General features: G+C 44.4%; 1 protein-coding gene across 1 annotated transcript; it reads right to left on the bottom strand.

Annotated features, from left to right (window-relative positions):
- Positions 1-2,078: 2,078 nt before the first annotated feature.
- Positions 2,079-24,661, bottom strand: BCL2L14 (BCL2 like 14). The gene is made up of 6 exons (XM_054016323.1): positions 24,441-24,661; positions 12,198-12,619; positions 8,836-8,994; positions 7,579-7,649; positions 5,922-6,194; positions 2,079-4,912 (listed from the first exon to the last, which is right to left on the bottom strand). Exons 2-6 carry the CDS (start codon positions 12,610-12,612, stop codon positions 4,871-4,873), a joined length of 960 nt encoding a protein of 319 aa, XP_053872298.1. The 5' UTR covers positions 12,613-12,619; positions 24,441-24,661; the 3' UTR covers positions 2,079-4,870.
- Between the last annotated feature and the right edge of the window lie 179 nt (positions 24,662-24,840).

The following is a 24,840-nucleotide window of genomic DNA, read 5'->3' as shown; positions in this document are numbered from 1 at the left end:
TTGGAGTTGGGGTGTGGGCTCTGGGGTGGGGCTGGAAATGAATTTACGGTGCAAGAGGGTGCTCTGGGCTGGGACCAAGGGGTTTGGAGAGCAGGGGGTTGGGGTGCAGGCTCCAGCTGGGGGGGTGGGGCTGGGGACGAGGAGTTTGGGGGTAGGAGGGTGCTCGAGGCTGGGATTGAGAGGTTTGGAGAGCAGGAGTGGGTTGGGGCATGGGGAGAGGCTCAGGGGTGCAGACTCCGAGCGGCACTTACCTCAAGTGGCTCCCAGAAGCAGTGGCATGTCCCTTTTCTGGCTCTTATGTGGTGGCATGGCCAGGCGGCTCTGCACTCTGCCCCATCCGCAGGCTCCCATTGGAGCACGTAGGAGCCAGAGTGGGGCCCATGCCATGGCTGGTGCGGCCCCACCCCAGCACCCTTGCCGGAACAGGGCCGAGCCGCATAGTTTGCCCACCCCCTGCTTTAGGAGCATTAAACATTACAGAAAATGAGACTATTCATGGTGACTGTCCACAGCTGAGTAGTGCAATTCCTTCAGTTCTGGCTGCAGCTTGTGCCCTCTGTGAGAAAGTCGGGAGATGTGGCGGAAAGCTGCACTGTTGGTCTCCCCCACTCGAGCTTTGGTTGATTTAATAGTTTTATTACAGTAACCCCAGTCAGGCTAAGGTTCCCCTTCCCCCCATTGTGCTTTTGATGTAATTGTGAAGTATAGCACATCACATACACAAAGCAGCTTTAATGCTCACAGCTGGATTGATGCAGGTGTGGGAAGTTGTGTGTCTCACACTCACACTCTTGAATTTAGGGTGACCAGCCAGCAAGTGTGAAAAATTGGGACAGAGGGTGGGGCGTAATAGGAGCCTATATAAGAAAAAGCCCCAAATATCAGGACTGTCCCTATAAACTCGGGACATCTGGTCACCTTACTTGAATTAGCTGTGAACTTTTAACACTTGTTCCAGATCATGAGCCTTTCTATGAAACTAGGTCTAGCCACTACATCCCCTTTTCAGACAATGGTGTCTATTGAGTTTCCTCCCCCCCCCCCCCCCCCCGCCAATAAATCATTAGCATTCTCTTTTTTTATCCTGCTGATTTGCCAACCACTGAAACAGGAGGAGAGCTCTCCGCCCACAAAGGAGAAGGAGATGGGTGGGTAGGAGAGGTGTGATCACATGATGTTATGCAGATACCAAATTTTGGAGCACAGGGCCACAGGTTGTGTAGATAGCACCTCAGGAGCCTAACTGCATGTTTTTCAGAGATACTTAGTGCCCATGGCTCTCAGAACTGGGCACGCTTAAGCCCTCTGAAAATTATAGTGGTACATAATGGAGAGGTGAAATGCTTGCTCTCAGGTGACAGTTCTGAGGTACCTCTTCAGCACCTCCTATTGACCACAGGCTGGTGCAGCAGTCACCAAAGCCACTGAGCAGGGACCAGCACCTGCATGCAGATTACACAGCAGTGCGGTAGAAAATCCAGCACAGAGGGTAAGTTGGCAAACTAGGTCCACTTTCCCTGTGTGTCACCTGCCCGGCAAGGAGAGCTAGGAGATGTCAGCTTCAGGGACTGGAGATAATGGTAGGTTTCATTTGCTGAGGGTGGTTCAGTCCACATAGCCTCTTAGAGGGGATACGTGGGTTAGCCTGGGGTTACCACAAGCCCTCACGTTATTACTCTGTAGGGCTTGGGAAACCATTTGATGATGTAGCCCCTCACGGGAGAGCTACAGGCTATGTTTGTTAAACAAAAATCATCCTGGCAACAGCTGTGCTCATTTCTAAACCTGGCTTTTGCAGCTTGAACACCTCAGAGCTCAGCCCCATTTTAAAGCTGGATTTGTTGCTATAACAAGTAGCATAATCCTGGTCTAGTTCAACCCACACCAGCAACCCTCCCACAAGGGACAGTTGGATGCAACAAAAACCCCTCAGCCCCTGTACAGACTGTCAGTGATAAGATCCAGAAAGGTTCCCCCTCTATAAAGACTGGAATACAGGTCCTTGGGTAGGGTTAGAGGTGGTGGTGGTGAAGAACAGGGTGACTGTCAGCTGCCTCACTCCAAAAAACACAAGTAGATTTATTGCACTCTTTTATTCATCATGGATAACTAGTGTTTGGCCCAGCAATGAGATTTTTCAATGAATGCACTTAACTGCCATTACAAGAGTGGTGGACAAGTGTACACGCTCCCCCACAGCACACCAAAGCCATCAGCTCAGGCCAAGGGTTCTGACTGAGCTCTGCCGCAGAAGTAGGTTGCACTTGAAGAGTAACTGTGATGTATGAAAAATGAAAGAACATTTAAATAAGAAACAGCTCACTTGACTGAGGTTCTGCATTGACCCCTCCTGCTACTGGAGGAAAACTCCCTCTCAGCGCAGTCCACTCACACGGAGCAAAATAAAAAGCAGCTGCTAATTTTCACCGTTGCATTCAAGCCAACTTCCATCTCTCTCTGTCCTTCTTGGTGAGCAATTAACTCACTAGCAGCACCACAACAGACAAGGGCTGTGGATCCAGCACTGCTACTCCATTTGCAGCATGTTAAAAACAGCACTGTCTGGATCCTGCTGAATGGTGCACTGTGATTCAAGCTAGGGAAAATAAATACGGCTTCCCCCAGTCAGAATCCACCTTATTTCATAACAAACTGGTCTTTGATTGGCTGAAACACACTAGGCCAACTACAGCTCTAGCATAACCTCACTGATGGCGATGGAGTTGTGCATGCTTGCTTGCGTGTGGAATTTAACCCCATCAGCTCATTGCCTGAATCAAGTTCATAATAGGACAGCAACTACCTCACTTTGCACTACCAACATCCCCCCGACCACATGGGAGTAATAGAGGCCACCCTCTCGCAGTCCGAAACAGCAGGGTTGTTATAGTCCAACACGGGGGGACCTGATCTTCAACTGGTGTATATGGGCAAATATGGCCCATTCATGGCAGCTGAGGCACTAGCCCTGTAACAGGCTTAGTGATTCTTGTTTTGAAACTGTCATGGCTCTTCCTTGACACTTATGATTCAAGCTGTGCCGCAGCATGTAGCATCAGGGGTGACGTACACTGCAACATGATAGGCATAATCTAATCTCTTCTGTATAATACACCTTTGAATGTGTGGGGTGGGGGTGGAGGGGAGTGAAAAATGAAAGCTAGAAGGAAAGAGAAATATGGGTGGATAGTTGTCAAGCATACACCATATATTAGGTGATCTATGTCTATAGCCTAACTCATCAGATGTGACTAATGAGATACCACAAAGGCAGGGGTGGGGGGGACGGATTGTGAGAAAATGGCAAAACCCTCTGACAGGTCCCTTTAAGCTGTGTCAAATTAAGCACCCACTCACTTTGAGGTCATGTGTAGCTGAGGCTAAAGCCAGAGTTTGTTACACACCATCTCTCCAACGTTAATTTAAATAATTTATTAGAAAGATACTTGATCCCTGCTGATTCCTAGTTATTGCTGAAAGACTGGCATATTTTAAATGGAGAATTTAAACTCTTCCTGTGCCTTTAATTCAGATTAATTGGATGTGTAGAAGTTAGCATGTTCTTTCCTCCACTCAACATTTACAGCATCTCTTGTGAATACATTGGAGAATGAGGAAATATAATGCAAGGCCCGCTCAGAAAAAAGGTAGAGTCTTATAATGAAGTGTAACCATTTGCCCATGGAGAGTTATGCATAGAACTCCTGGATTTTGCAACTTTTGCTAGTGTTCCAAATTCCTTCTCTTTCCAGTTAAAAAAGTATCAGCCACGTAGGCTACAAATCAAGGAACAGTATTGGGAATGATTTCACTGGCAGTTGTAGTCTAAATGACACACCAATGTAATTTATTCTCTCCAATACAATGGTTGGAGGCAGGAGGCATAAGTGTATTGCTCATTCTCAATGGTCAAAGTTCCAGTTCTGGTTACTGAATGTTTCATCAGAAGTTTTTCTAATCTACCTTTTAACCGGAAGCATCTCTTTCTCCAGGCTAATTTTCCTTACTATTCAAAAGACAAGTTAAATTCTGTGAATTATGTAGCCTTCCCACTACTAGTATTTTCTGGACTACTAGCCAAATTAATGCTTAGGAGGACAATATGGCTCCAGATAATTAAAAATATAGTAGAGCTAGGCCAAATTAAAAATACCTATGCAAAGGGGTCAGTGGTTGGTCTATGTAGAGGAGAAGACAATGAAAGTAAAGAGCTAAGAGTCTGACAAGAGTAGCCTTCCTCACCTCCTAGTCCCCCCGCCCCCCATACAACCCTAAACCCTTCTACTGAAATCAATGAGATCGTTCATTCATGGGATCCACCTGGATAGGGAGATGGAGAGAGAGTTGACAGCCCTGTAAACCGCAGGAGCAGGATCCAATATGATTGTAAGTGGTGAGATGATGGCATTAAGGGCCAGCTTCTGAAAAGCACTTGCGGCTCTTAACATGCTGAGCTCTGTGGGAAAATCTGGCCCCATCAGTGGGTTCAGAGCACATGAAAATCTGGCCTTGCAGCTGTAGCTCACTTATACTCGGTGTTTCTTGGCATGGATTACACACTGGTTTTTGAAGATACATCCATTAAAATGTTTAAAAAGGAATCTGAAGTCATGGTAGCCATAAGCCACAAGGTGGCACTCTATGGCCAGTGAGGTGTTTGCTCACTGTGAAAAGTAGCTAGTCTTGTTCTCCTACACATTGATTAACATTTCCACCTTAAGAAAAGGCTTCGAGAAGAGTAATCAAACTTCCTTCCCTTGGGGACCTTCAAGTCACAGCATTCTCCTCTTCTACCTCCCCTTTCAAAATCACTCCGGCATTGGATTGTTGTAAAGCTACAGCATGCCCTGGAGAGTGAATCCGCTCAAGTTTATTCTACTTCTTCCTCGTCCAATAATCCCAAGGCATTTTCCTGCGAGAGAAGAAAAGAGAAGGACTTGGTAAAATAGGAGGTGTGACCATAACCCCTTTTCAAATGCTGTCAATGGGTACATCACAACAATGGATTCCTCCACTACTGACCTGTGCGGCCATCAACCACACATCCCCACATGCCAGCAATCTGAATTGATGTAGAGCAGTGGTGTGCAACCCGCAGCGCCTATTGGCCGGAAACGGTGAACCGTGGCTCCTGGGAGATGCAGGCGGCCGTGCCTGCGGACAGTCAATGTAAACAAACTGTCTCCCAGCCTGCCAGCTGATTACCCTGACAGGCCATGTATGGGCCACAGGGTGCCCACCACTGATGTAGAGTCTAGAGCTGCAATATATTTATAGCGTCACAGCTGACCACACTGCTTTGCAGAACACAGAATGCCAAGGTCCTTTGATTGCAAACTCCTCAGGCAAAATCAGACAAATGAGATGTGTGGCTCAGCAGCGTGGGGGTGCACAGAGGCATTGCTGGGGAAGGAATCGGTATAGGAGGACTTTTCAAAGGTGGGCTAAGGAGGCAGCTGAAAGAGGAGAGATGCTGTTGGGGGCACAGAAGTGGGAATGCATTCCTTAAGGGACAGCATGGAAGAGGGCATAAACTTGAGACCTAAAATAAATAGACTAAGGAAGCTTTCAGGACAGAAGATGTAGAGAACTGGGACTCTGCCTGGTCAAAGGGGGCCATGCTAGTAGGTCACATTACAGGGTTAAAGGACTGTGTCCCAGATCCTCAAAGGTATATAGGCTCCTAACTTCCAGAGATTTCAGTGGGGATCTGGGCCTTTATGTGCAAAGACTGAGATGTCTGGTGTCAGGGGATCACAAGTAAGAGTCTGTTATGCCATGTAATATTGTTCCTGACCACTCTCATCCTCTAAAAGAGATATTTAAGCAGTACAATTTTCTAACATCTGTTTTCTATCCAAAAGGATGTTCATTGCATATAGGTGTGCTAGCCTATTATTCTAAGGAAACAAATCTCATACCCATCCACCGTGGTTCTGAATCCAAGGGCTAAAATGTTCTTTGAGGTACTTTATTCCAAACCCCAGGACCATGTTCATAGGATGGTTGTCCACGGCTGTAAGTCTGGTCGTAACTTCCATCACAAAGGCAGCTTTAGTGCACTGTATTTTGCCTTCTGTCTCCCTGGTAGAATCTCCTGGGACTTCCTCCAGATACTGATCAGTGAGTTTCTTGAAGAAGGTATAGGAGAGCATTTTTGTGACACAGCGATAGAAAGTTTTGTCCTTTTTTATCTGAAAGAGGAGGATAACTATTAATCATTAAAGCCATAGTCATAAATACAGAGAGAGTTTTACTGAGGGGGAATCTCGTGCTTGGAAAAGTGAAATCCACCCTCGCGTCTCCATGGAGTCTGCATTCAACAACATATTCACTGTTAGACCACAAACGAGAGCACCTCTCTCCAGAAGTCTGCATTTTCAGTCTTAGAGCCTGGTCCTGCAAATTTACCTATGAGAGTTATGAAACTTACACACAGGAGTTACTTTACTCACATAGTCCCATTGACTTCAGTGAGGATTACTTGCATGAGTAAAGTGTGTGCAGGATTGTACTCTCAGTGAGGTGTCTGACTGTGTATGTGAAACCTATTGGTTCAGCGTCTAACATGTCCTCCCTCTAGTGGTTGATCTATGTAGAGGCCAAGAATCTACCACCACTACCAGCTCCAGGAGTTAAAGTGATAGAGATCTATGCTTTCAGTGCTGAAAATCCCAGCCTCAGCTCCAACTAATGAATTCATGCAGGGGGCAATTTATACAAGCTCAGGCTAGAATTTCCATATATTAACTCTTAATTGAAAAGATTTCCCCTCCACCCCTATAAAGTTACACAGAGAGAGTTTAACCTCCCTGGGCAGGACCAGATTTAGGGACAGGCAACCCAGGCGACCACTTGGGGTGCCTGGCTTGGGGGGCGCCAGGCTCCAGGTGCTGTTTTTGTTGTTAGCGACAAAAGGGAAAATAGAATGTTTGAAGTAAAATGTTTCAGGTTTTGATGTTAGCACATTTCAGTTATTCTTAAAATTAAAAAGTTTCTATAAGCTTAGAGGAAACAATTTTTTTCTTTGCTTTTATACAGAATGAATAGATACAGATTTACAGATCTAGTGTGAAAATGTATCATTTTATATGATGGGGATAAATCATGCATGCAAGTTGTGAACCAAAGTCCTGAAATGGGGTACAAATGCAATTAAAAAATAAGGCATTCAAAAGTTTAACAATTGGAAGGAAGGGGGCACTGAAGATGCTCCTCACCTGGGGCACCTTTTGGCTTAGGGCTGTCCTTGTCCCTGTCCCTGAGAACTACTCATGTGCCAAGCTTAATGCTAAAAGGGGAGATTTTCAGAAGCACAAAAGGCAGTTAGATGTCCAACTCCCACTGAAATTCAATAGGAACCAGGCAACTACTTTCTTTTGTGCCTTTGAAAATCTTAAAGCCCAAACTTTAAGATGTGAGGCCTCGCACACAAAAGCCTCAGTCCAAATCATGGAAGTTTTTCATGAAATCATGAAACAGTTTTGCAACCTTAATCATCTCATTATACATTTGCCAGTAGTGAATGCAACATACACATAGGTGAATGCCCATTAAATATATATGTGTATATATTACCGTTTCTTCCAGTTTATCCCCTGATTGTCTTAACAATGCAACTATCGTTTCTATTATCCTCTCTTCTTCATCTGGAATGGGGGGGAAAAAACAATTACTTTCTCCTAGCAGGATCCAGGTAGCAGACTTAAAGGAACTAGCTCATTGTCCACACCACATAGAGAATGATCAGCTTTGTAAGAAAACAACTCCCCTTGTGTGGCTTGAACCAGGTAAAATTATACGACAGACCTGTATGTAGGTTTTAGGCAGAGGTTTATAGCAGTCTGGAATAGGAGATGTTTTGTCTGTTACGAGTTCCAGCCATTTATTATGCCGTATAGAGTTTTGTTCCAGTCAGGGAATGGGGCTGGGGTTTAATCCCTCAGTTATTCTTGCTTTCTTCAAAGAGCATCTGATATTGGAGGCAAGAGCCTGAAGTGGCTAGTGGGAGTACAAGGCTCCACCCCCCAAGTCAGGAGCAACAGCTGCTAGTGGCAGCTCTGGCAAGCTATGGAGAGTCCGCTGGCCAAACAAGCGGAGCAAGGAACATGCTACCATGGCTGGCAGCCCTCCTCTGAATGAAAAGAGAGCTCTGAAAACCTCACTGAGACTGTGAAAAACAAATGATCCAGATATATAGTGTAGCCAATGGATCATGCAGTCAGTGCAGTCACCTTGCTGAAGGAGACAGCAACCCTCAAAGGCAGCATGGTCCAGTGAATAAGGCACTGGGCTTGGCATCAGAAGACTACGGATTTATTCCTGGCTCTGCCTTCAGCCTGCAGCAAGTCATTTCATCTACCTGTGCCTCTGTTTCCCCACCCAGGCTCTCTGTCACGTTCAATTCAGACTTCAACATTTTCAAGAGCTTTATTAATTATTTGTATTACAGTAGCACGCAGGGGCCCCAACTGAGAGCAGGGCTCTACTGTGCTAGCCTCTACTGTGTGCTACTAAGTGTTTGTGATCTCAGCTGGTGCCTCCTGTAACACAAATTAACAACAACAACAACAGTGGTAGGAGGGGTACCTGGAACTTGAATAACCAGAAAACGAGCTCGTTTCTTCAGCACAAGCCTTCCCCAATTACTGTTATACAGTATCCAGACTGTAGCTCTAACTATATAGGATCATGCACTGAGTAGTTGATGCATCTGACAAAGTTTTTTTTACCCACGAAAGCTTATGCTCAGATAAACCTGTTAGTCTTTAAGGTGCCACCGGACTCGTTGTTTTTGAGTAATTTCACTGTGCTACCTCAGTCAATCAATCTTACCTTTTTCACCTCCCTCTTGCTGAGGGAATTTGCCATCTGCCTCTAGACTTGGAGTGCGCTCTAGTGCTCTGAAACCCACTCCCTGGGGAGCTGAGTGCGACCTGGCATTAACTATCTTAGCAAGTCTGTCTGCAACGTGGAGGAAATCCTGTGTCTCACCTGGAAAAAAGAAATTCTGCTGGTTAGTCCCTCAATCAAGCACAACTCATTAGCATTCACAGAACCCTGAGGAGGAAGAACAGGACAAGATCAAGAGGCACATTTCCCTATCACAGAGTCTTGCTGCTCTTCAGGGTCAGGTGGCTGTAATTAGGAGTGGAGGGGAATATAGACACCCACGATACACCTCAAACTTTTTCCATTATCTGAGCAGTAGCTCTCCCAGTAGAAGATAGTATGTGATGTTCATGGGTTACTGCACGCCTTTGTACCTCTGGAGACTATTGCACATTAGAAGATGAGATTGTTTTGCTCTTTAGGTAGGGTGACCAGACATCAAGTGTGAAAAATCAGGACGGGGGTGAGGGTGATAGGCGCCTACATAAGACAAAGCCCCAAATATTGGGATTGTCCCTATAAAATCAGAACATCTGGAGATCCTATCCTTAGGATAGCAATTTTTAGAGCTGGTTGTATTGCGATATTGTAAACGGCTGGTTCATCTATGCCCAATTGTATAAAACACTGTGGTGATGAGTTTTAATAAAAGACAATCTCTCCCTCTCCCCCAGGCTGGGAGTTCTCTGTGTTTGTCTTGTATGGCAAGAGGCCGGAGTAGACATGACCATTAACAGAGCCCTTTATCCAGTGGCCGGGCTGGCTGACTGACACCCCCACCCCCCCTACCTGCAGCAGCTAAGACTCTATCCAGGACCTTTGTGATCTATAAATATCAGTGTGGTCAGTCAGCCAAACGGGAGCTCTCTCATACCAACCAACTGAGCGGGAGGTTGCTGCTGAGCTTGTCCACTGCCTAAACATGAATTTGGAAGCCTAACATTAGGTACCCAGGTTTGGAAATGTTGGTCCCAGAGTTCATAGCTGAGCTGGTGTCTGATCTAGAAAGACAATCTGGGACTGATATACAAATGATCCCAGCAAGCACCCTGCTTTCCTGCAGGATGCCTGCATCCCACATTGCTACAAATAGCAGGTTCCCCTGCAAACGTGCGTTCGCTGTTTTGGGGCTTGGGATAGTAATCTGCTACCGTATTGGTGAAGCCTGGTTTTAGGACCAAACCCTACCTCTTATGGTACTGATGGGGGAAACATGAAGAAAATAGCATTTGTAGTTGAGTTCACACTGCCACCTGCTGGTTGATTTATATTACATTGAAAAGAATGTCAGATTACTAAAACATGACCTTTCTTAATAATGTCTGGGCAGGAAATTAAAAAAAAAAAAAAAAAAAAAAGTATGTGGTGGGAGATGGCATCTTGAGGTGGGAAATTATTTTTGTCAATGGAAGAGTCGGGTTAGGCCCACTTATCCACAAGGGTAGGAGGAATAGGCAGAGAGCTTGTATCGATAGATGTAACCAGCTCTGACAGCTGGGAGGATGACTGGTTGGGTGGCTTGTCCTAGATATTTGGGAGGGTTTAGAAGCTGGTGGGGTGACTGGATTGAAGATATGAGTTATGGGTTGTTTTAGGAGGCCCTGTAGATATAGCAAAGGGGGGAGAAGGCAATGACTTATCACAGGAGGTAATTCAGCCAATAATACTGAAGCTGGGACAAAAGGCTTACTCTGAGTAGAACACTGGGGCCACCTTGCAAGAGGTTGATGTACCTGGTAAACAAGGCTATTCTATCACCTATCTTGACCCTTGTGCTCTAGGGCATGAGCTAGTTGCCCATGGAGACCTGGTGGAGTCTCATCAGCCATGACACAGCACCTTATCTAAGGGATGGCCTTTGGATACTGGGTGGACGATAAATCACTGATAATCGGCCAGAGAGTGGCCCCCTAAATCTGAGCATGGAGATAGGCACCCTCTACATGCAGCATTCCTGCCTGCTGCACAGAGGAGGGTAGGCTCAGCCACTTCTGTGGCATTGTTCCCTCTTCTCAAGACCCCATGGAGAGCTCTCTGTAGGGTTGGGATCCCTGGGCCATGTGGTAGGCCTGCAATGGATGGGGGTGGGGCTGGGAACATGACCCATACCTTTCTGGGGTCCCATGGAGATTCCTCAGGAGAAGGCACCCAGCCAGGGGCTGTGTTACCTTGCCCTCCCTCTTCAGTAGGGAACCCCTTTTAAGAGGGATCCTGCAGTAATGGTGGCTGCTGTGGGAAAAGTTAGAAAAGCCTTGGTACAGTGTTTCCATTTCAGCCATGATGCCAGGGAGCAGAGGACACCGGGGGTGCAGAGCCAGCGCATGACCTTCTCAAACAAACTAGGGAAGTACAACCTAGATGGAGCTTCTATAAGATGGGTGCATAACTGGTTGGAAAACCATTCCCAGAGAGTAGTTATCAGTGGTCAGTCAAGCTAGGAGGGCATATTGAGTGGGGTCCTGCAGGGATCAGTTCTGCATCCAGTTCTATTTAGAGAGTACACTTAGATTGCAGATGATACCAAGCTGGAAAGGGTTGCAAGTACTTTGGGGGATAGGATTAAAATTCAAAATTATCTGAACAAACTGGAGAAATGGTCTGAAGAAAACAGGATGAAATTCAATAAGGACAAATGCAAAGTACTCCACTTAGGAAGGAACAATCAGTTGCACACACAGGAAATGGGAAATGACTGCCTAGGATGGAAACTGCAGAAGAAGATCTGGGGTTCATAGTGGATCACAAACTAAAATAAGAGTGAACAGTGTAACACTCGCCAAAAAAAAGCAAACATCATTCTGAGATGTATTGTAAGCAAGGAGTGTTGTAAGCAAGACACGAGAAGTAATTCTTCCTCTTGACCCAGCACTGATTAGGCCTCAGCTAGAGTATTGTGTGCAGTTCTCTCTTTGCTGATTTTACCATAGGAGACTGCAGTCTGGCCCACATCTATTGTTTTTTTTTTAAACTACTCTTCATTACATTCTCTAGCCAAGTTCAGGGAACAAGCTAGTGCTTGGAAATGCAAATTTGTGCAATTGTACGATTATGGGAGGATATTCATGGCCAGTGTATAGGTTCAGAGTCTGGAGACTAAAAGGTGTATTACAAGCATGAATCTACTCTGTTTTGTGTTTAGGGAGCAGGACTGGCAATTTTATTCCCACAGCTGGCATGAAAGAATATATTAAAAAATAAAGGAGAAAGGCAGCATTATCAGCCATCAATAAGCTATTTAAGAGAGAAATAGAAACCAGCATGAATAAGGGACTGGAGACAGAAAGAGAAACTGTTCAGGCTCCCACCTTCTGATATCTGGAGTGCCATCGGCATCTTTAAGCCATACCCATTCACGGTGTCTTGGTTCGTGGCTAGCTCCTGTGGGCCCTCCTCCCTCTCTCCTCTGGCACAGGAAAGCAGCAGGCGTCGCCAGATAAACTTTTTCTTCTTTTGCTTTTTACGTTGGGCAGTGGGCCCTTTGTCCTGGACTGACAGTTCTTGGTGTGTCTCACCCTTACCGAACTGAGGCATACATTCCCTTTCCCCTCTCTCTGTAGACGATCCTTTCAAGGTCTTCGCCTCCCTTTTCAGAAGTTGCCCATATTTACTCACGGAGAGTCGTCGCTGGGCATATGCCATAAGAACTTTGTATTCCACGGTGTCTCTATCCTCATCCTCCAGAGAGATCTCTTCCATGTTGGCATCACTGGTTGAATTCATCTTGCCCCTACAAGGACAGATTCCTTGTTAGTCTTAATGGCTTAGGGAGCACATCATTTTTCTTAATGCTGAATAATACTTGGCATTGCTATAGAGCCTTTCACCAAAGCACCTTACAAACTTCAATGACTTGAGCCTCACAGCGCCCGTAAGCCAGGGAAGTATTATTTTACAGAGAGGTTGAGTGGCTTGTCCAAGCAACTTTATAGATCTGGAAGAATGAGTCTCAGAGGGCAAGGAGCCACTACAGCATGCTCCCTCTCCCATTATTTTTTGGTGGCTTGAATTAGGTTTGGCTACCCTAACATGGTTTCTGGAATATCATTCAGGAAAGGGGATGGTTTTTGCCAGAAACTTTCCACATGTTATTGTTTCTAAGTTGATGCAAACGTACATGGTGCTTTACAGGAGGTAACCTTTGCCGCATTTCTGGGATAACATTCTGGTGGGGGCAAACAACCTTGCTAGTTTTGACATAGAGCTTGATACGTTTATTAAATGGGCTTAAAAAAATAGAGTTGTCTGTGATAGCATTGGATTGGACTTAATGACCCAGGAAGCCCCTATGCAATATAGAAATATTCCTATGCTAGGCAGAGTCCCTGATGCAAAGATCTTACAATCTAAAGGCACAAATAGTTACAGTAGAGTGATCAAGCAAAGTGGCACATGGTCATTGTTGAGGGGATGCTCCTTGGAACAGCTGAATTTTCAAACTATTATGAAGGAGGAGAGAAAGGAACTTGGTGTATGTCAAACTGGGCAGCAATTCCTAGCATGGGTGGGTTGGAGATCGGTGCGAGAGATACCAGACGCAATTGGGAAGCTGTTAACTTTGGGAAGAATGCAGGGAACAGGAAAGGTTGTTATATTAATACTGATTCTTACAAGGATGTGATGGAAGAAAAGATTGCCATTAACTAAAGCACATCCTGTGTGCAAATTTCACTAAATCCACATTTACCCCCGCTCTCTGCTGGGTTGCATCAGCCCCTCCCCAACTATAAAACTTTGCAGTGTTGACAACTCTTATGATGTTAATGCGAGCCTCATGATATTTGGAGTTTCTTAAACCCCCAGCTCCCGGATTCATCAAAAGATACAAGAATCTCAGCTTTTTTTAAAGGAAGCGTCTAACTGTCATGTTTGTAGTAGGGCTGTCGATTAATCACAGTTAACTCACGTGATTAACTCAAAAAAATTAATCGAGATTAATTGCACTGTTAAACAATAAAATACCAATTAAAATTTATTAAATATTTTGGATTTTTTTCTAGATTTTCATATATATTGTATTGTGTTGTAATTGAAATCAAAGTGTATATTTGTTATTACAAATATTTGCACTGTAAAAATGATAAAAGGAATAGTAATTTTGAATTCACCTCATGCAAGTACTGTAGTGTAATCTCTGTCGTGAAAGTACAAATATAGATTTTTTTTTAATACACATAACTGCACTCAAACAAAATATAAAACTTCAGAACCTACAAGTCCATTCAGTCCTACTTCTTGTTCGGCCAATCGCCAAGACAAATAAATTTGTTTAAATTTAGGGGAGATATGCTGCCTGCTTCTTATTTACAATGTTACCAGAAAGTGAGAACAGGCATTTGCGTGGCACTTTTGTAGCTGGCATTGCAAGGTATTTACGTGCCAGATAAGCTAAACATTTGTATGCCCCTTCATGCTTTGGCCACCATTCCAGAGAACATACTTCCATGCTGATGACGCTCGTTAAAAAAATGTGTTAATTAAATTTGTTACTAAACTCCTTGGGGGAGAATTGCATGTCCCCTGCTCCGTTTTACCCGTATTCTGCCATATATTTCATGTTATAGCAGCCTCGGATGATGACCCAGCACATTTTGTTCATTTTAAGAACATTCACTGCAGATTTCACAAAACACAAAGAAGGTACCAATGTGAGATTTCTAAAGATAGCTACAGCACTTGACCCAAGGTTTAAGAATCTGAAGTGCCTTCCAAAATCTGAGAGGGACGAGATGTGGAGCATGATTTCAGAAGTCTTAAAAGAGCAACATTCCAATATGGAAACTACAGAACCGGAAACACCAAAAAAGAAAAATCAACCTTCTGCTGGTGGCATCTGACACAGATGATGAAAACGTACATGCATGGGTCTGCACTGCTTTGGATTGTTATCAAGCAGAACCCGTCATCAGCATGGACGCATGTCCCCCTGGAATGGTGGTTGAAGCATGAAGGGACATATGAATCTTTAGCACTTCTGGCACATAAATATCTTGTGATACTGGCTACAACAGTGCCCTGAAAATGCCTGTTCTCACTTTCAGATGACATTGTAAACAAGAAGCAGGCAGCATTATCTCCTGCAAATGTAAACAAACCTGTTTGTCTGAGCGATTGGCTGAATATTTCCCAGGGAATGCCTTACTGCTAAATGATGAACTAGTACTTGGCTGAGCCCTCAAGGATTAACACATTGTTGTTAATGCAGCCTCACACTCTACAAGGCAGCACTAATGGAGGGAGGCGACACAGCATGGCAGAGAGAGACAGACACACACACAGTGTGTGTGTGTGTGTGTGTGTGTGTGTGTGTGAGAGAGGGAGACGCACATTGCTCCTTTAAGTACACTGACCCGAGTTTAAGTACACTGCCTTTTTAAGTAGATCAGCAAGTTGAGACAGCAGCTGCTGCCAGCAAGCTCCCTCCATCCTGAGTCCTGTTGTGTCTTGCCCCCCTTCCTGTGGAAATGAGGTACAGGAGTGAGGGCAGGGGGACACCATGACATTAGCACCCCTATTCCCTCCCTCTTCACAGCAAACAGGAGCCTGCTGGAAAACTTAGGAGGGCTGCTGGTCCACCCTGATTCCAAGCCCCCACCACTCGCTCCAACGGGCTGCTCTTCCTGCAAGCAGTGGACAAAGCAGGCGGCTGCCAAACAACGTTATAAAGGAGCATTGCGCAACTTTAAACGAGCATGTTCTCTAATAGATCAGCAACGAAACAAAACAAAACAACATTAACCAGGACGACGACGTTAAGTGAGGAGTTACTGTATTGTGTACTGAGGGCCAGATCTCCACTGGTGTAAACCAGCATAGCTCCACTGAAGTCAGTGGAGCTGTGTTGATTTACATCAGCTGAATTTCTAAATCTTCAGCACCTCCATTGGGAACAGACACAGCAACATCGCTGTGTGTGGGGGAGGGACTCAGTGGCTGGATTGCAGGCCAGAATGCTGCGCTAAGAACAGAGACCACAGTGGACCTGCTTCCAAACCCCCAGTTCTGGGGGACACCAATCCTTTCTCCCTAGTGTATGGGAAAAGACCCCCCAGCCTCCTCATCTTTCCACTCCGTAATAGCAGATGGGGGAAGGTGCTGCCTGGGACACATGCTTAGAAAAGGTCCTGAAAGCATCTGTATTAGTCTGTCAATGTGCTTTTCTGCCCTGATAAGTCACAAAACATGAGGTCTTATAGCAAGCTTGTCACCTAATGTACTGCATTATTTTTTTTTGCCCAATACTTTTATCATTGACCTTTAACTAACTAAAAATGTAGCAAAGAAAAGTTAGAAGATTAACTTTAATATCTCGTCTGTGATAGCCTCTCCTAGGAAAAATGTCTGATACGCTGTTTGAATTCCACGCTGCTGCTGACATGCTAATAATTTCCTATTTCCCACATTCAAGAGGTCCTACAATTGCCCACTGAAGTTAAACAAGCTTCCTTGTCTTTCTTCATCTTCCTCTATATAACTTTGGTGGTTGACTCCTCATTGGCATGTGAAGTGTCCTTGGAAAGCCATGAGTCCCAGCTTTCCAATGGCCTACAACAGCCACCTCAGCACCTAATGGCTTGCAAACTATTAGATCTTGAAACAGTCACTGGGCCTTCAGTCCAGGCAAAAATGCAGGCTATTTACCATGCAGGCCAGGATATTGCCAAAGTCCCAAGGAACTCGAAGCATTTCACTGCTGCCCACTGTTGCCTTGGAGTTCTATCTATGCAAGAGACCTGCAGAGTCCTCACACTGAAATGACTCCATTAGGATAAAAAACACAGGCAACTGACCTCCATGTATTCCTCTGTTTTAGCTTTATGCACATGCCAATGTCTTGAGCAAGGATGTCGGGCTACAGTCACTAGTCAGATATGAAAGAGGAGCAGCTTAGAAAGTACTCTAACGTTGCATTGGATTTTAAGGGTTTTTGTTGAGGCAAAACAACCTCCCCAACCACCTCCGAGGACTGCAAATACCTAAATATTAACAACAGAGCTTGGCCTAAACCAAAACCACACATCCAAATAACCAGGAATTTCAGAAAAATGGGGGTGTAAACTTTGTAACTCGGGTCCAGTTCTAGCTTACAAACCTACAGCCCCTATTACCTTACCCTGCTGTGCGAAGATATTACAGCTCAAAATCGTATTTCATTTTAGACCTTATGCTTTTCATTAGAGTGGAAAGACCCATTTCAGCCACTGCTTTGGGAAATTCCTAGAGTCTGGGAAGCCATTAGAGTCTTTAAAGCAATGGAAAGAGAGGTCAGTGCTGGGTCCGAAAACATTTAAATAATGCAAACCACAGAGAGAAGGAATCATAAAAGTTGGGGTGGGGGGGGACACATGAGGGATGAGGGATCAGATAAAAAATGTTTCTAGCCATAGTGGGTATCTTGTTTGTGCACATGCCTGATTTCCCAGGCTTCTGTGAACTAGTAAGTCATTTATATGCCACCTTCCCCAATTCTTCATGAACACTAAACACAAGAGAGACAGAGTCACAGAAATAGCCTCAATTGAATCTCCGTTGTCACTATGGGCTCAGGGTAGACCGTAACCTTGATTTTAATTTTAATACCCTGACCCCCCCCCCCCCGCGACACACACACACAGTGTTTCCTTTTTCAGTAGTGGTATGTTGCAATTTTAGGCAACATCTACTAGTACATTTGAAAATATACTAAGATGAAATCAACATAGAAAGACATCTTGCTATCCCCGACAGGCTTTTGGGGTAAAGTTCATTTCAATAAGGCATGTGATGCATTTGAGTGAGAGCAAGTGAAAGACTCTGAACTATTTACTGGGCAGAGATGAGACAGTGGGATATAGGAGAAGAGAGGACACTACTCCCTATCTGCACCAAGTAGCTACTGCCTGCAGTAATGACAATGCCTACACATGCTGCACCATGAACTCTAGCACACCGGCTGCTCTGAAGGACAGGAGCCCCTGATTGGTTTACAATAGAAACCAATCTGAAAACCCATCAGGAAAGAGGCAGAAAGACATAGTCAGATAAGGAGCAATTAAACCAGATGGAGAGGAGGTGAGAATTGCAAACACATGTAAGAAACAAATGAAGGAAAGAATTCTAACTGTTGTGAGAGACTCTGAAGATGGAAAGGAATGGGGTAGACACAAGGGCCTGGTTTTCAGTTATCCCATCCCTGCATGTGGGGCAGGAATGCACACATGGCTGTAAAAATACCTTTGTAACTCCTGTATCCAGGGTTGGTTCAGAGTCCTGCCCAGCCCCCAGTGTAAGAAGTAAGAGCAGCCTCTGGGCTCCTCTAATTTACACCGCTTCTGAAGGTTTCCAGGAAGCAAGGTGTAGCTGTAGGTCAATATTCTGTTCTCCAGCCACATCACTTCCCTGCCCCTCTCCCACCCACTTCCCCTCTTCCTATTCCCATTCCTGACACCTGCTGGAGGCAGGGATGACACAAAGAGCCCTTGTGCTAGCAGGGGAGCATTAGGGGTCATTCCTGACCCTTTTAAAACTCCTTCCCATTGCTAGTAAATAAGAACCAGGCACAAGTTCTGAAAAGAAACACTGAAGAAGTGACAGTAACAATTTATCACAACCCCCTTTTACGGATGAGCCAGAAGGCTTTCCACAAGACTGCAATGCAAGGTTAATATGCCTATGCATTAGGATATCCTAGCAACTAAAGGCTCAGATTCAGGCAGCCATTAAAGGCTGCTATTGCCAAGTTGTCATAGCTACAAGAGAGTCAGATAGAAGTGGCTGCAGAAGGGGAGATCACTGGGCCCTTAATGGAATGGATATTTTGTAGGGAAGCATGGAAAGAATTTGCCTGCTGCCAAATTCATATCATAGAACAACATTAGAGGGCTTTGCATATGCATCCTCCTACTTTTACAGATGCCTCAGGGTTCCCAGGCTAAGACTCTGTATATGTTGAAATTCAATTTCTTTGGAGGAGGGCAATATTGATAGGGTCCTCAGGAAGCCTGATCCTCAACTGGAAGGATGTGTCCTGGCTTCTGAGAATGACTGGAACAATAAGATATGGTTAAAATGGGAGACAAGATTGCTCCCCAAGATTTGACAAGATGGAGTTTTCTCCAGGGAAAAAAACAGTTACAAAATAATGTATTATAAATAACCCTGCTGTCAGCAGAGTCACAAGAAGAGCACATGGCAACTTCATTCACATGAGATGGCCAGGACCTTTGTTTTACATCTCTTTCAAAGTTGGATGATATATAATAGACTGTCTCCCCACTAGGGGAGGAGGGTCTAGAGAGGACCTCACCCTTTCAGATTCCTGCAAATAAGCTCTTATGCACCTAACAACTTTCATCCTGGAAGAACCCAACCTGCAAGTGAATAGGGCCATTCACTAGCTCTGGGCCTGATGCAGCAGCTTTGCTTAGGAGAGTAGCCCCTCTGAAGTCAACAGGACTATTTATGCCCTCTTGGCACAAAGGAAGTGTGAGTCTGGGGACTCTTCAGGATTATCACCATCTCACAAGGTCAGAAACAGGAGATCTAAGGGTCATGGAAAGGATTGCAAGAGAAGTAGCATCTCGCATTAGACCTGGCCTAACACTAGGTTTCAGCACTTGGTTTCCTGAAGACAGACTCACAGACTAAGGCCAGAAGGGACCATCATGATCTGGTCTCACTTCCTGCACATCACATGTCACAGAACCTCACCCATCCCTGTAACAGGCCAGTAACTCAGCCAGAGGTTATTTAAGTCCTCAAATCTTGATTTAAAGAGGTCGAGTTACAGTGAAGACACCATTTACTCTAGCTGAAGCCAGCAAGTGATTCATTCCCCACGCTGCAGAGGAACGCAAAAAAACCCCTCAGGGTCTCTGCCAATCTGACTTGGGAATTTATTCCTTTGTGATATGTCCTAGCATCTAGGGTATGTCTTCACTGCTGAGTTAACCTGAGTTATCTACGGTTGAGTTACTCCTCTTGAGTCAGCCTTGCTTGAGTCAGACTAGACGCACTGCAAGAGAACACAGGAGGTGAGTCTACGCTGGTGCTGTACTTGCTCATATGTGTCGCAAGGACTTCTGGGAGGTGCATCCCGTGGATCTTTGTACTGCACTAAGCTGTACTGCTCCATGAATTCTTTCCTAGTGAATTGTGGGAGAAATTATCTGTCCTTTCTGGGCACGTAGGGGGAAATTTGGAAAAGTACTGGAGGACTAGCAGTGCTCACCTGTGTCCACCCTACTGAGTAGCTGTGTAAGCAGCCAACTAGTAGTGCTCACTTGTGTAGTAGCTTATATCTCCCCCCAATTGGCCAGCCCACTTGAGTTAAAAACACCATGTCCCCCAAGCGTGTGGATGGGACTGGAGTTAGGGCAACACGAGTTATAACTCAGCTTAAAACAGTGAAGCCAAGCCCCTGAACTGAGAAGCCATATTCTCTAAATTGCTTTAGGCATCAGAAATGTCACTACTGCAGATGACAGGGAGAGCACCTAAAGCCAGGTCATGGCAGGTAAGTAAAGGAAGAAATAATCCATAATTAGTTTATTACACTGTTTAACTAAAAGTTTTAAGTCTGAATTTGTGGTTTAGAATTGTTGTTTACAGAAGACTTCCCTCTTCATTACCATGTCACTCCTTGACCACCACAGGTGAGCTCTGAACAGAGACTGACCAGGCCTGTTGATTGAGAGAGTTCATTTCCTCAGGAACCTGCTTTTAGATGAGAGTTTCTGAAAAGGCAGCTTTTTAGTGTATGTATTTATTTGTCTTTACTCATGCTCAGGAATCCCTGAAGGAAGCTGAAACCAGAACTGGTATATTATTCCCTAGGCCTTGCTGGAATTTAAGTATCTTGGAGGAAACAGGAAGCGTTTTTATTGAGGATGATTTGGAGAGACCTGATATTGGCTCATTCTCTGTCTGCCTGGCCTTGTTTTTCAAAATTTTTGGAGTTCACAGACATCTGAGCTGACACAATGTTTACCTCCCTCCTTTATTTTCCTGTAGACTTTCTACTGAAAAAGTGTCATGTCATTGTGGTACTTCCCATGAACTGGCTGACATGTTGCCAGTCACAAGTCTTGTGATATCGGGTAGGTATTGTTTTAAACCCCATGTGAATCTCAGCTGTTTTTTGTTTTTTTTTTAAAAGTAAAAGAAATTTCTAGTCATCACGATTACAGAGAAGCTTGGAAATGTGAAACAAGTGCGCACTAGAGTCTGAAGATCAAAGGAAAAAGACAAAGAAAAACAAAAAAAACCCCACCCATCAAAAGACTCTCCCCCCCCCCCAAACTAAAATGCGTGTTATAATTATTTTGGTATGCTTGAGTTTGGCAACAGTATGGGTGAAATTCATAGATTCTAAGGCCAGAAGGCACCATTAAATCATCTGTGTTGACCACTTGCATAACCCTGGCCATAGATTTCACCTAGTTCCCCCTGTATTGAGCTCGATAACTTGTGTTTGGTTAACATGTTTTCCAGAAAGGCATCCAGTCTTAATCTGAAGACACCAAGAGATGGAAGATCCACCATTTCCATTGGTGTTTTGTTCCAGTGGTTAATCACCCTCACTGTTAAAAAATTTGTGCCTTTTTAAAATTTTAATTGCTCTGGTTTTAACTTCCCGCCATTGGTTCTTGTTATATTGTTCTCTGCAAGATTAAATAGCTCTTTATTACCCAATATTTTCTCTGCATGAAGATATTTGTGCACTTTAAACAAGTCACCTCTTGATCCTCTTTTAGATAAAGCTTAACAAATTAAGCTCTTTAAATCTCTCGTTCTAACAGATTTTTTCTAACCCTCAAATCATTTTTGTATCTTGTCTCTGTATCTTCTCCAGTTTCTTAAGATAGCTTTCAAAATGTGGACACCAGCACTGGACACAGTATTCCAGTATCCGTCTCTCCAGTGCTGTACTCAGAAGTTGGAAAAAAAGCCAAACACCACACACCTTCATTTTCCCTCTCACTACTCCCCTCTATGTCATGTTCCTCTGTAGCAGATATGGACTGGCCAGATGTGCTTGCTTAAGGCCACACCAGATGTGTTCATCACAAGATCCTTTAATGCTGTGCCAGTTATGGCTGAGTTTGTTTAAACAAGGTATTTTACACATTTCTATCTATACTGTAGCTGAACAGTATAATCCAATCTAGCATCCATTACACAATCCATTTTGTTTGAATGGACCTAGCTCCGAAATGATCTACGCTGCTCTGTAGGACTACCTTCTCCTCATCGTTATTGATGTGGAAATGATACATGGGCTTTGAGTCTTGCGCTGTTGCTGCATTGAAGTGTCAGAATAGCATAACAAATATTTTGATTTGCCTTTCCTTTTACAGTAGTATAGTGCTGTTCTGCCTTTCCTTTATGACAGGACAGGTCTGTTTGGGAATGAAGGGTTTGTTTGTTTTTCCAGAGAAAGATAACAAATGCAAGAAATAGAGATTATTTTACCCTTATGTAGCTGAATTACAGTAGCACTTTGGAGCTCCATTGTGCTAGGCGCTGTACACAGAGTTATAGACAGTCCCTAACCCAGACAGAAGATAGATTAAGAAGTCCAGCTTGGATTTCTAGTCTGTATCTTATTGCTTCACTTCTCGGGTTATGCAAGAAGCTTGGATGATTTACTGTAAAACCTGTTTTGAAAAACAAACTTAAATATAAGGCAGCGCAGGAAAAACTGACTAGATAACAGCTTCTCTCACTGAATTATCACATGCTCACACATGCTTTTTTCTTTCAGTTCTGCCCCTGTTTATATGCAGATGCACTGTCTAATGTGACTGAAAGTGGAACTGGGCACCAGAGTTTTTGTTTTGTTTTTAAAGGGGACAGTAGTTCTTAGACTTCTTTCAGAACACTTTCTCACTTATAAGCCCCTCCCCTGCCACCTTAAAAGCTCCCCAAATGTGCCAACATTGGTCCTGCCAGTAAAGGAGGACTGGAAGCAATGCCACTGTGTATTCCTAGCGCGCCCATCGCTGTGATATCTAAGCACTGCTTTTACAGTACCCTTCATCCAAGAATCTCAACTCAGTTTACAAATAAACATTAAATCAGCTATAACATCCCTATGGACGTAGGCAAGCATCAGCTTCCCCTACTACTGACACGCAGTTGCTTCTGGATAGAACACAGCAGCTTTTTAGGCCAGGAAGTTAAGGATATCTTATCTAACCCCCAACTGAAGGGGTTATTTATAATTAACAAAAGTTGAATTTCACCAGGACACTAAAAGTTAAACACTCCTATTCTTATGCAAACCTCCCCTGGCTCTTTAATGAGTCAGGAGAGAAACTGACATGCAACAAATCCAGGCTACAGGAACATGCTTTCAGGTATATTCCTCACAGAAGAGGAGAAATTCCCTGCCTAGTTTATGGCTGTCCAGGAGGAACATCCTATACTCAGAGCTGAAGGGAAGGTAATGGGAAGGTCAGGTCATAGAAAGGTCAGGGACTGTAAAGGAGACAGACAGCTTAAACAGAACATACAAATTGACTTTCAATACACTCATAAATGGCTAAGAGTTCATATTTATGCCACAGCCAATACATCAAATCTTCAGCTTCACAGTGATCATTAATTCCATTCTGGGGCCTGGTTTAGTGATTATTACTCAGAGAGAAGAATGAATCACCACTACTACTAAGTAAGGATCTAAAAGATTATTTTGGTTAGAGATGGAGAAATCTCACATTCAATTATTGACCCAGCTGCAACCTGGGGCGGCTCTATGGTTTTTGCTGCCCCAAGCACGGCAGGCAGGCGGCTTTCGGCGGCTTGCCTGCGGGCCATCCGCTGGTCACGCAGATTCGGCAGCATGCCTGCGGGAGGTCCGCCGGTGCCGCATGTTCAGCGTCCCTGCCTCCGAATTACCGCCGAAGCCGCAGGACCAGTGGACCTCCTGCAGGCATGCTGCCAAAGGCAGCCTGACTGCCGCCCTCACAGCAACCGGCAGGCTGCCCCCTGTGGCTTGCCGCCCCAGGAACGCGCTGGTGCCTGGAGCAGAGCTGCCCCTGGCTGCAACCTGTGTAGCCTTTGAGATCTGAGCTGGTCTCACAGAACAAGGAGGTGAAGATGCACATTCTGCATAAACTCACTGGGTGAATCTTCCATTGACATGAATTAAAGTTCGACAGACAAAAGGTATACACAGCATGGATTGTAGAGGAGAACTTTGCCCTGTTCAACTAGACAAACAGAACTTTCTTTTAAAGCACACTGAGTAATGTTTTCACAAGTTTTGTAAGCCAGCTGTGTAAGAGCTCTGAATATTTTGGTTCTAATGATCCTAAGGGACCTCCAGCTTTTTCCATTTCTAGCCCAATCATTTTTTTGAAGTGACAAAGTATTGAGTTAAAAAGAACAAAATGGAACAGCTGTTTCACTAATAGATTATAAACAGTTACATTTCGATATGAATGAAAGTTCACATATACAACACTTGATTGTTCAAATAGTCAGAAATGGCCTAGCATAGTCTAACAGAAAACCAAGTGAAGGGGGAAAAAAATCAGCATAAATTATTATTTTAGCTTTGTTTTTACCTTCCCTTGAAGTTGCACCAACAGGCCTTAAAGTCTCTTGAGCTGAGCACTTCCTGATGTTTTTCCAGTCACTATTTCTTTTCTGTTAAAACCAGTTGAGTCTTATAATCTTCCTGGCTTTCCTTCAAAGAAAAGGGGGTAATATTTTTATTTTAAAATTTCAGCCTTTTGTTAAAACATTTGCTTACGTGCTTCAGATAAGGGCAGAGCTGCACTTTAGAGAGTGTCCTTCACTTCCTTATCAGAGGTACTCTAGTAACTTGTAAATCTACATTAAGGGGAACTAAGGGGTGGGGCTGATGGTGCCCATGTGACTTTCCTTACAATAAGGAAGCAAAAAGTCTGTGGCAGCTATTGTTCCTTGGGGCAAACATTTGCACTCTCCTCCAGATGAAACACC

This window comes from Malaclemys terrapin, chromosome 1 (assembly GCF_027887155.1).
Source record: "Malaclemys terrapin pileata isolate rMalTer1 chromosome 1, rMalTer1.hap1, whole genome shotgun sequence".
NCBI lineage: Eukaryota > Metazoa > Chordata > Testudines > Emydidae > Malaclemys > Malaclemys terrapin.
Note: the sequence above shows the minus strand (reverse complement) of the source record. Positions and strands in the feature narration are given on the sequence as shown.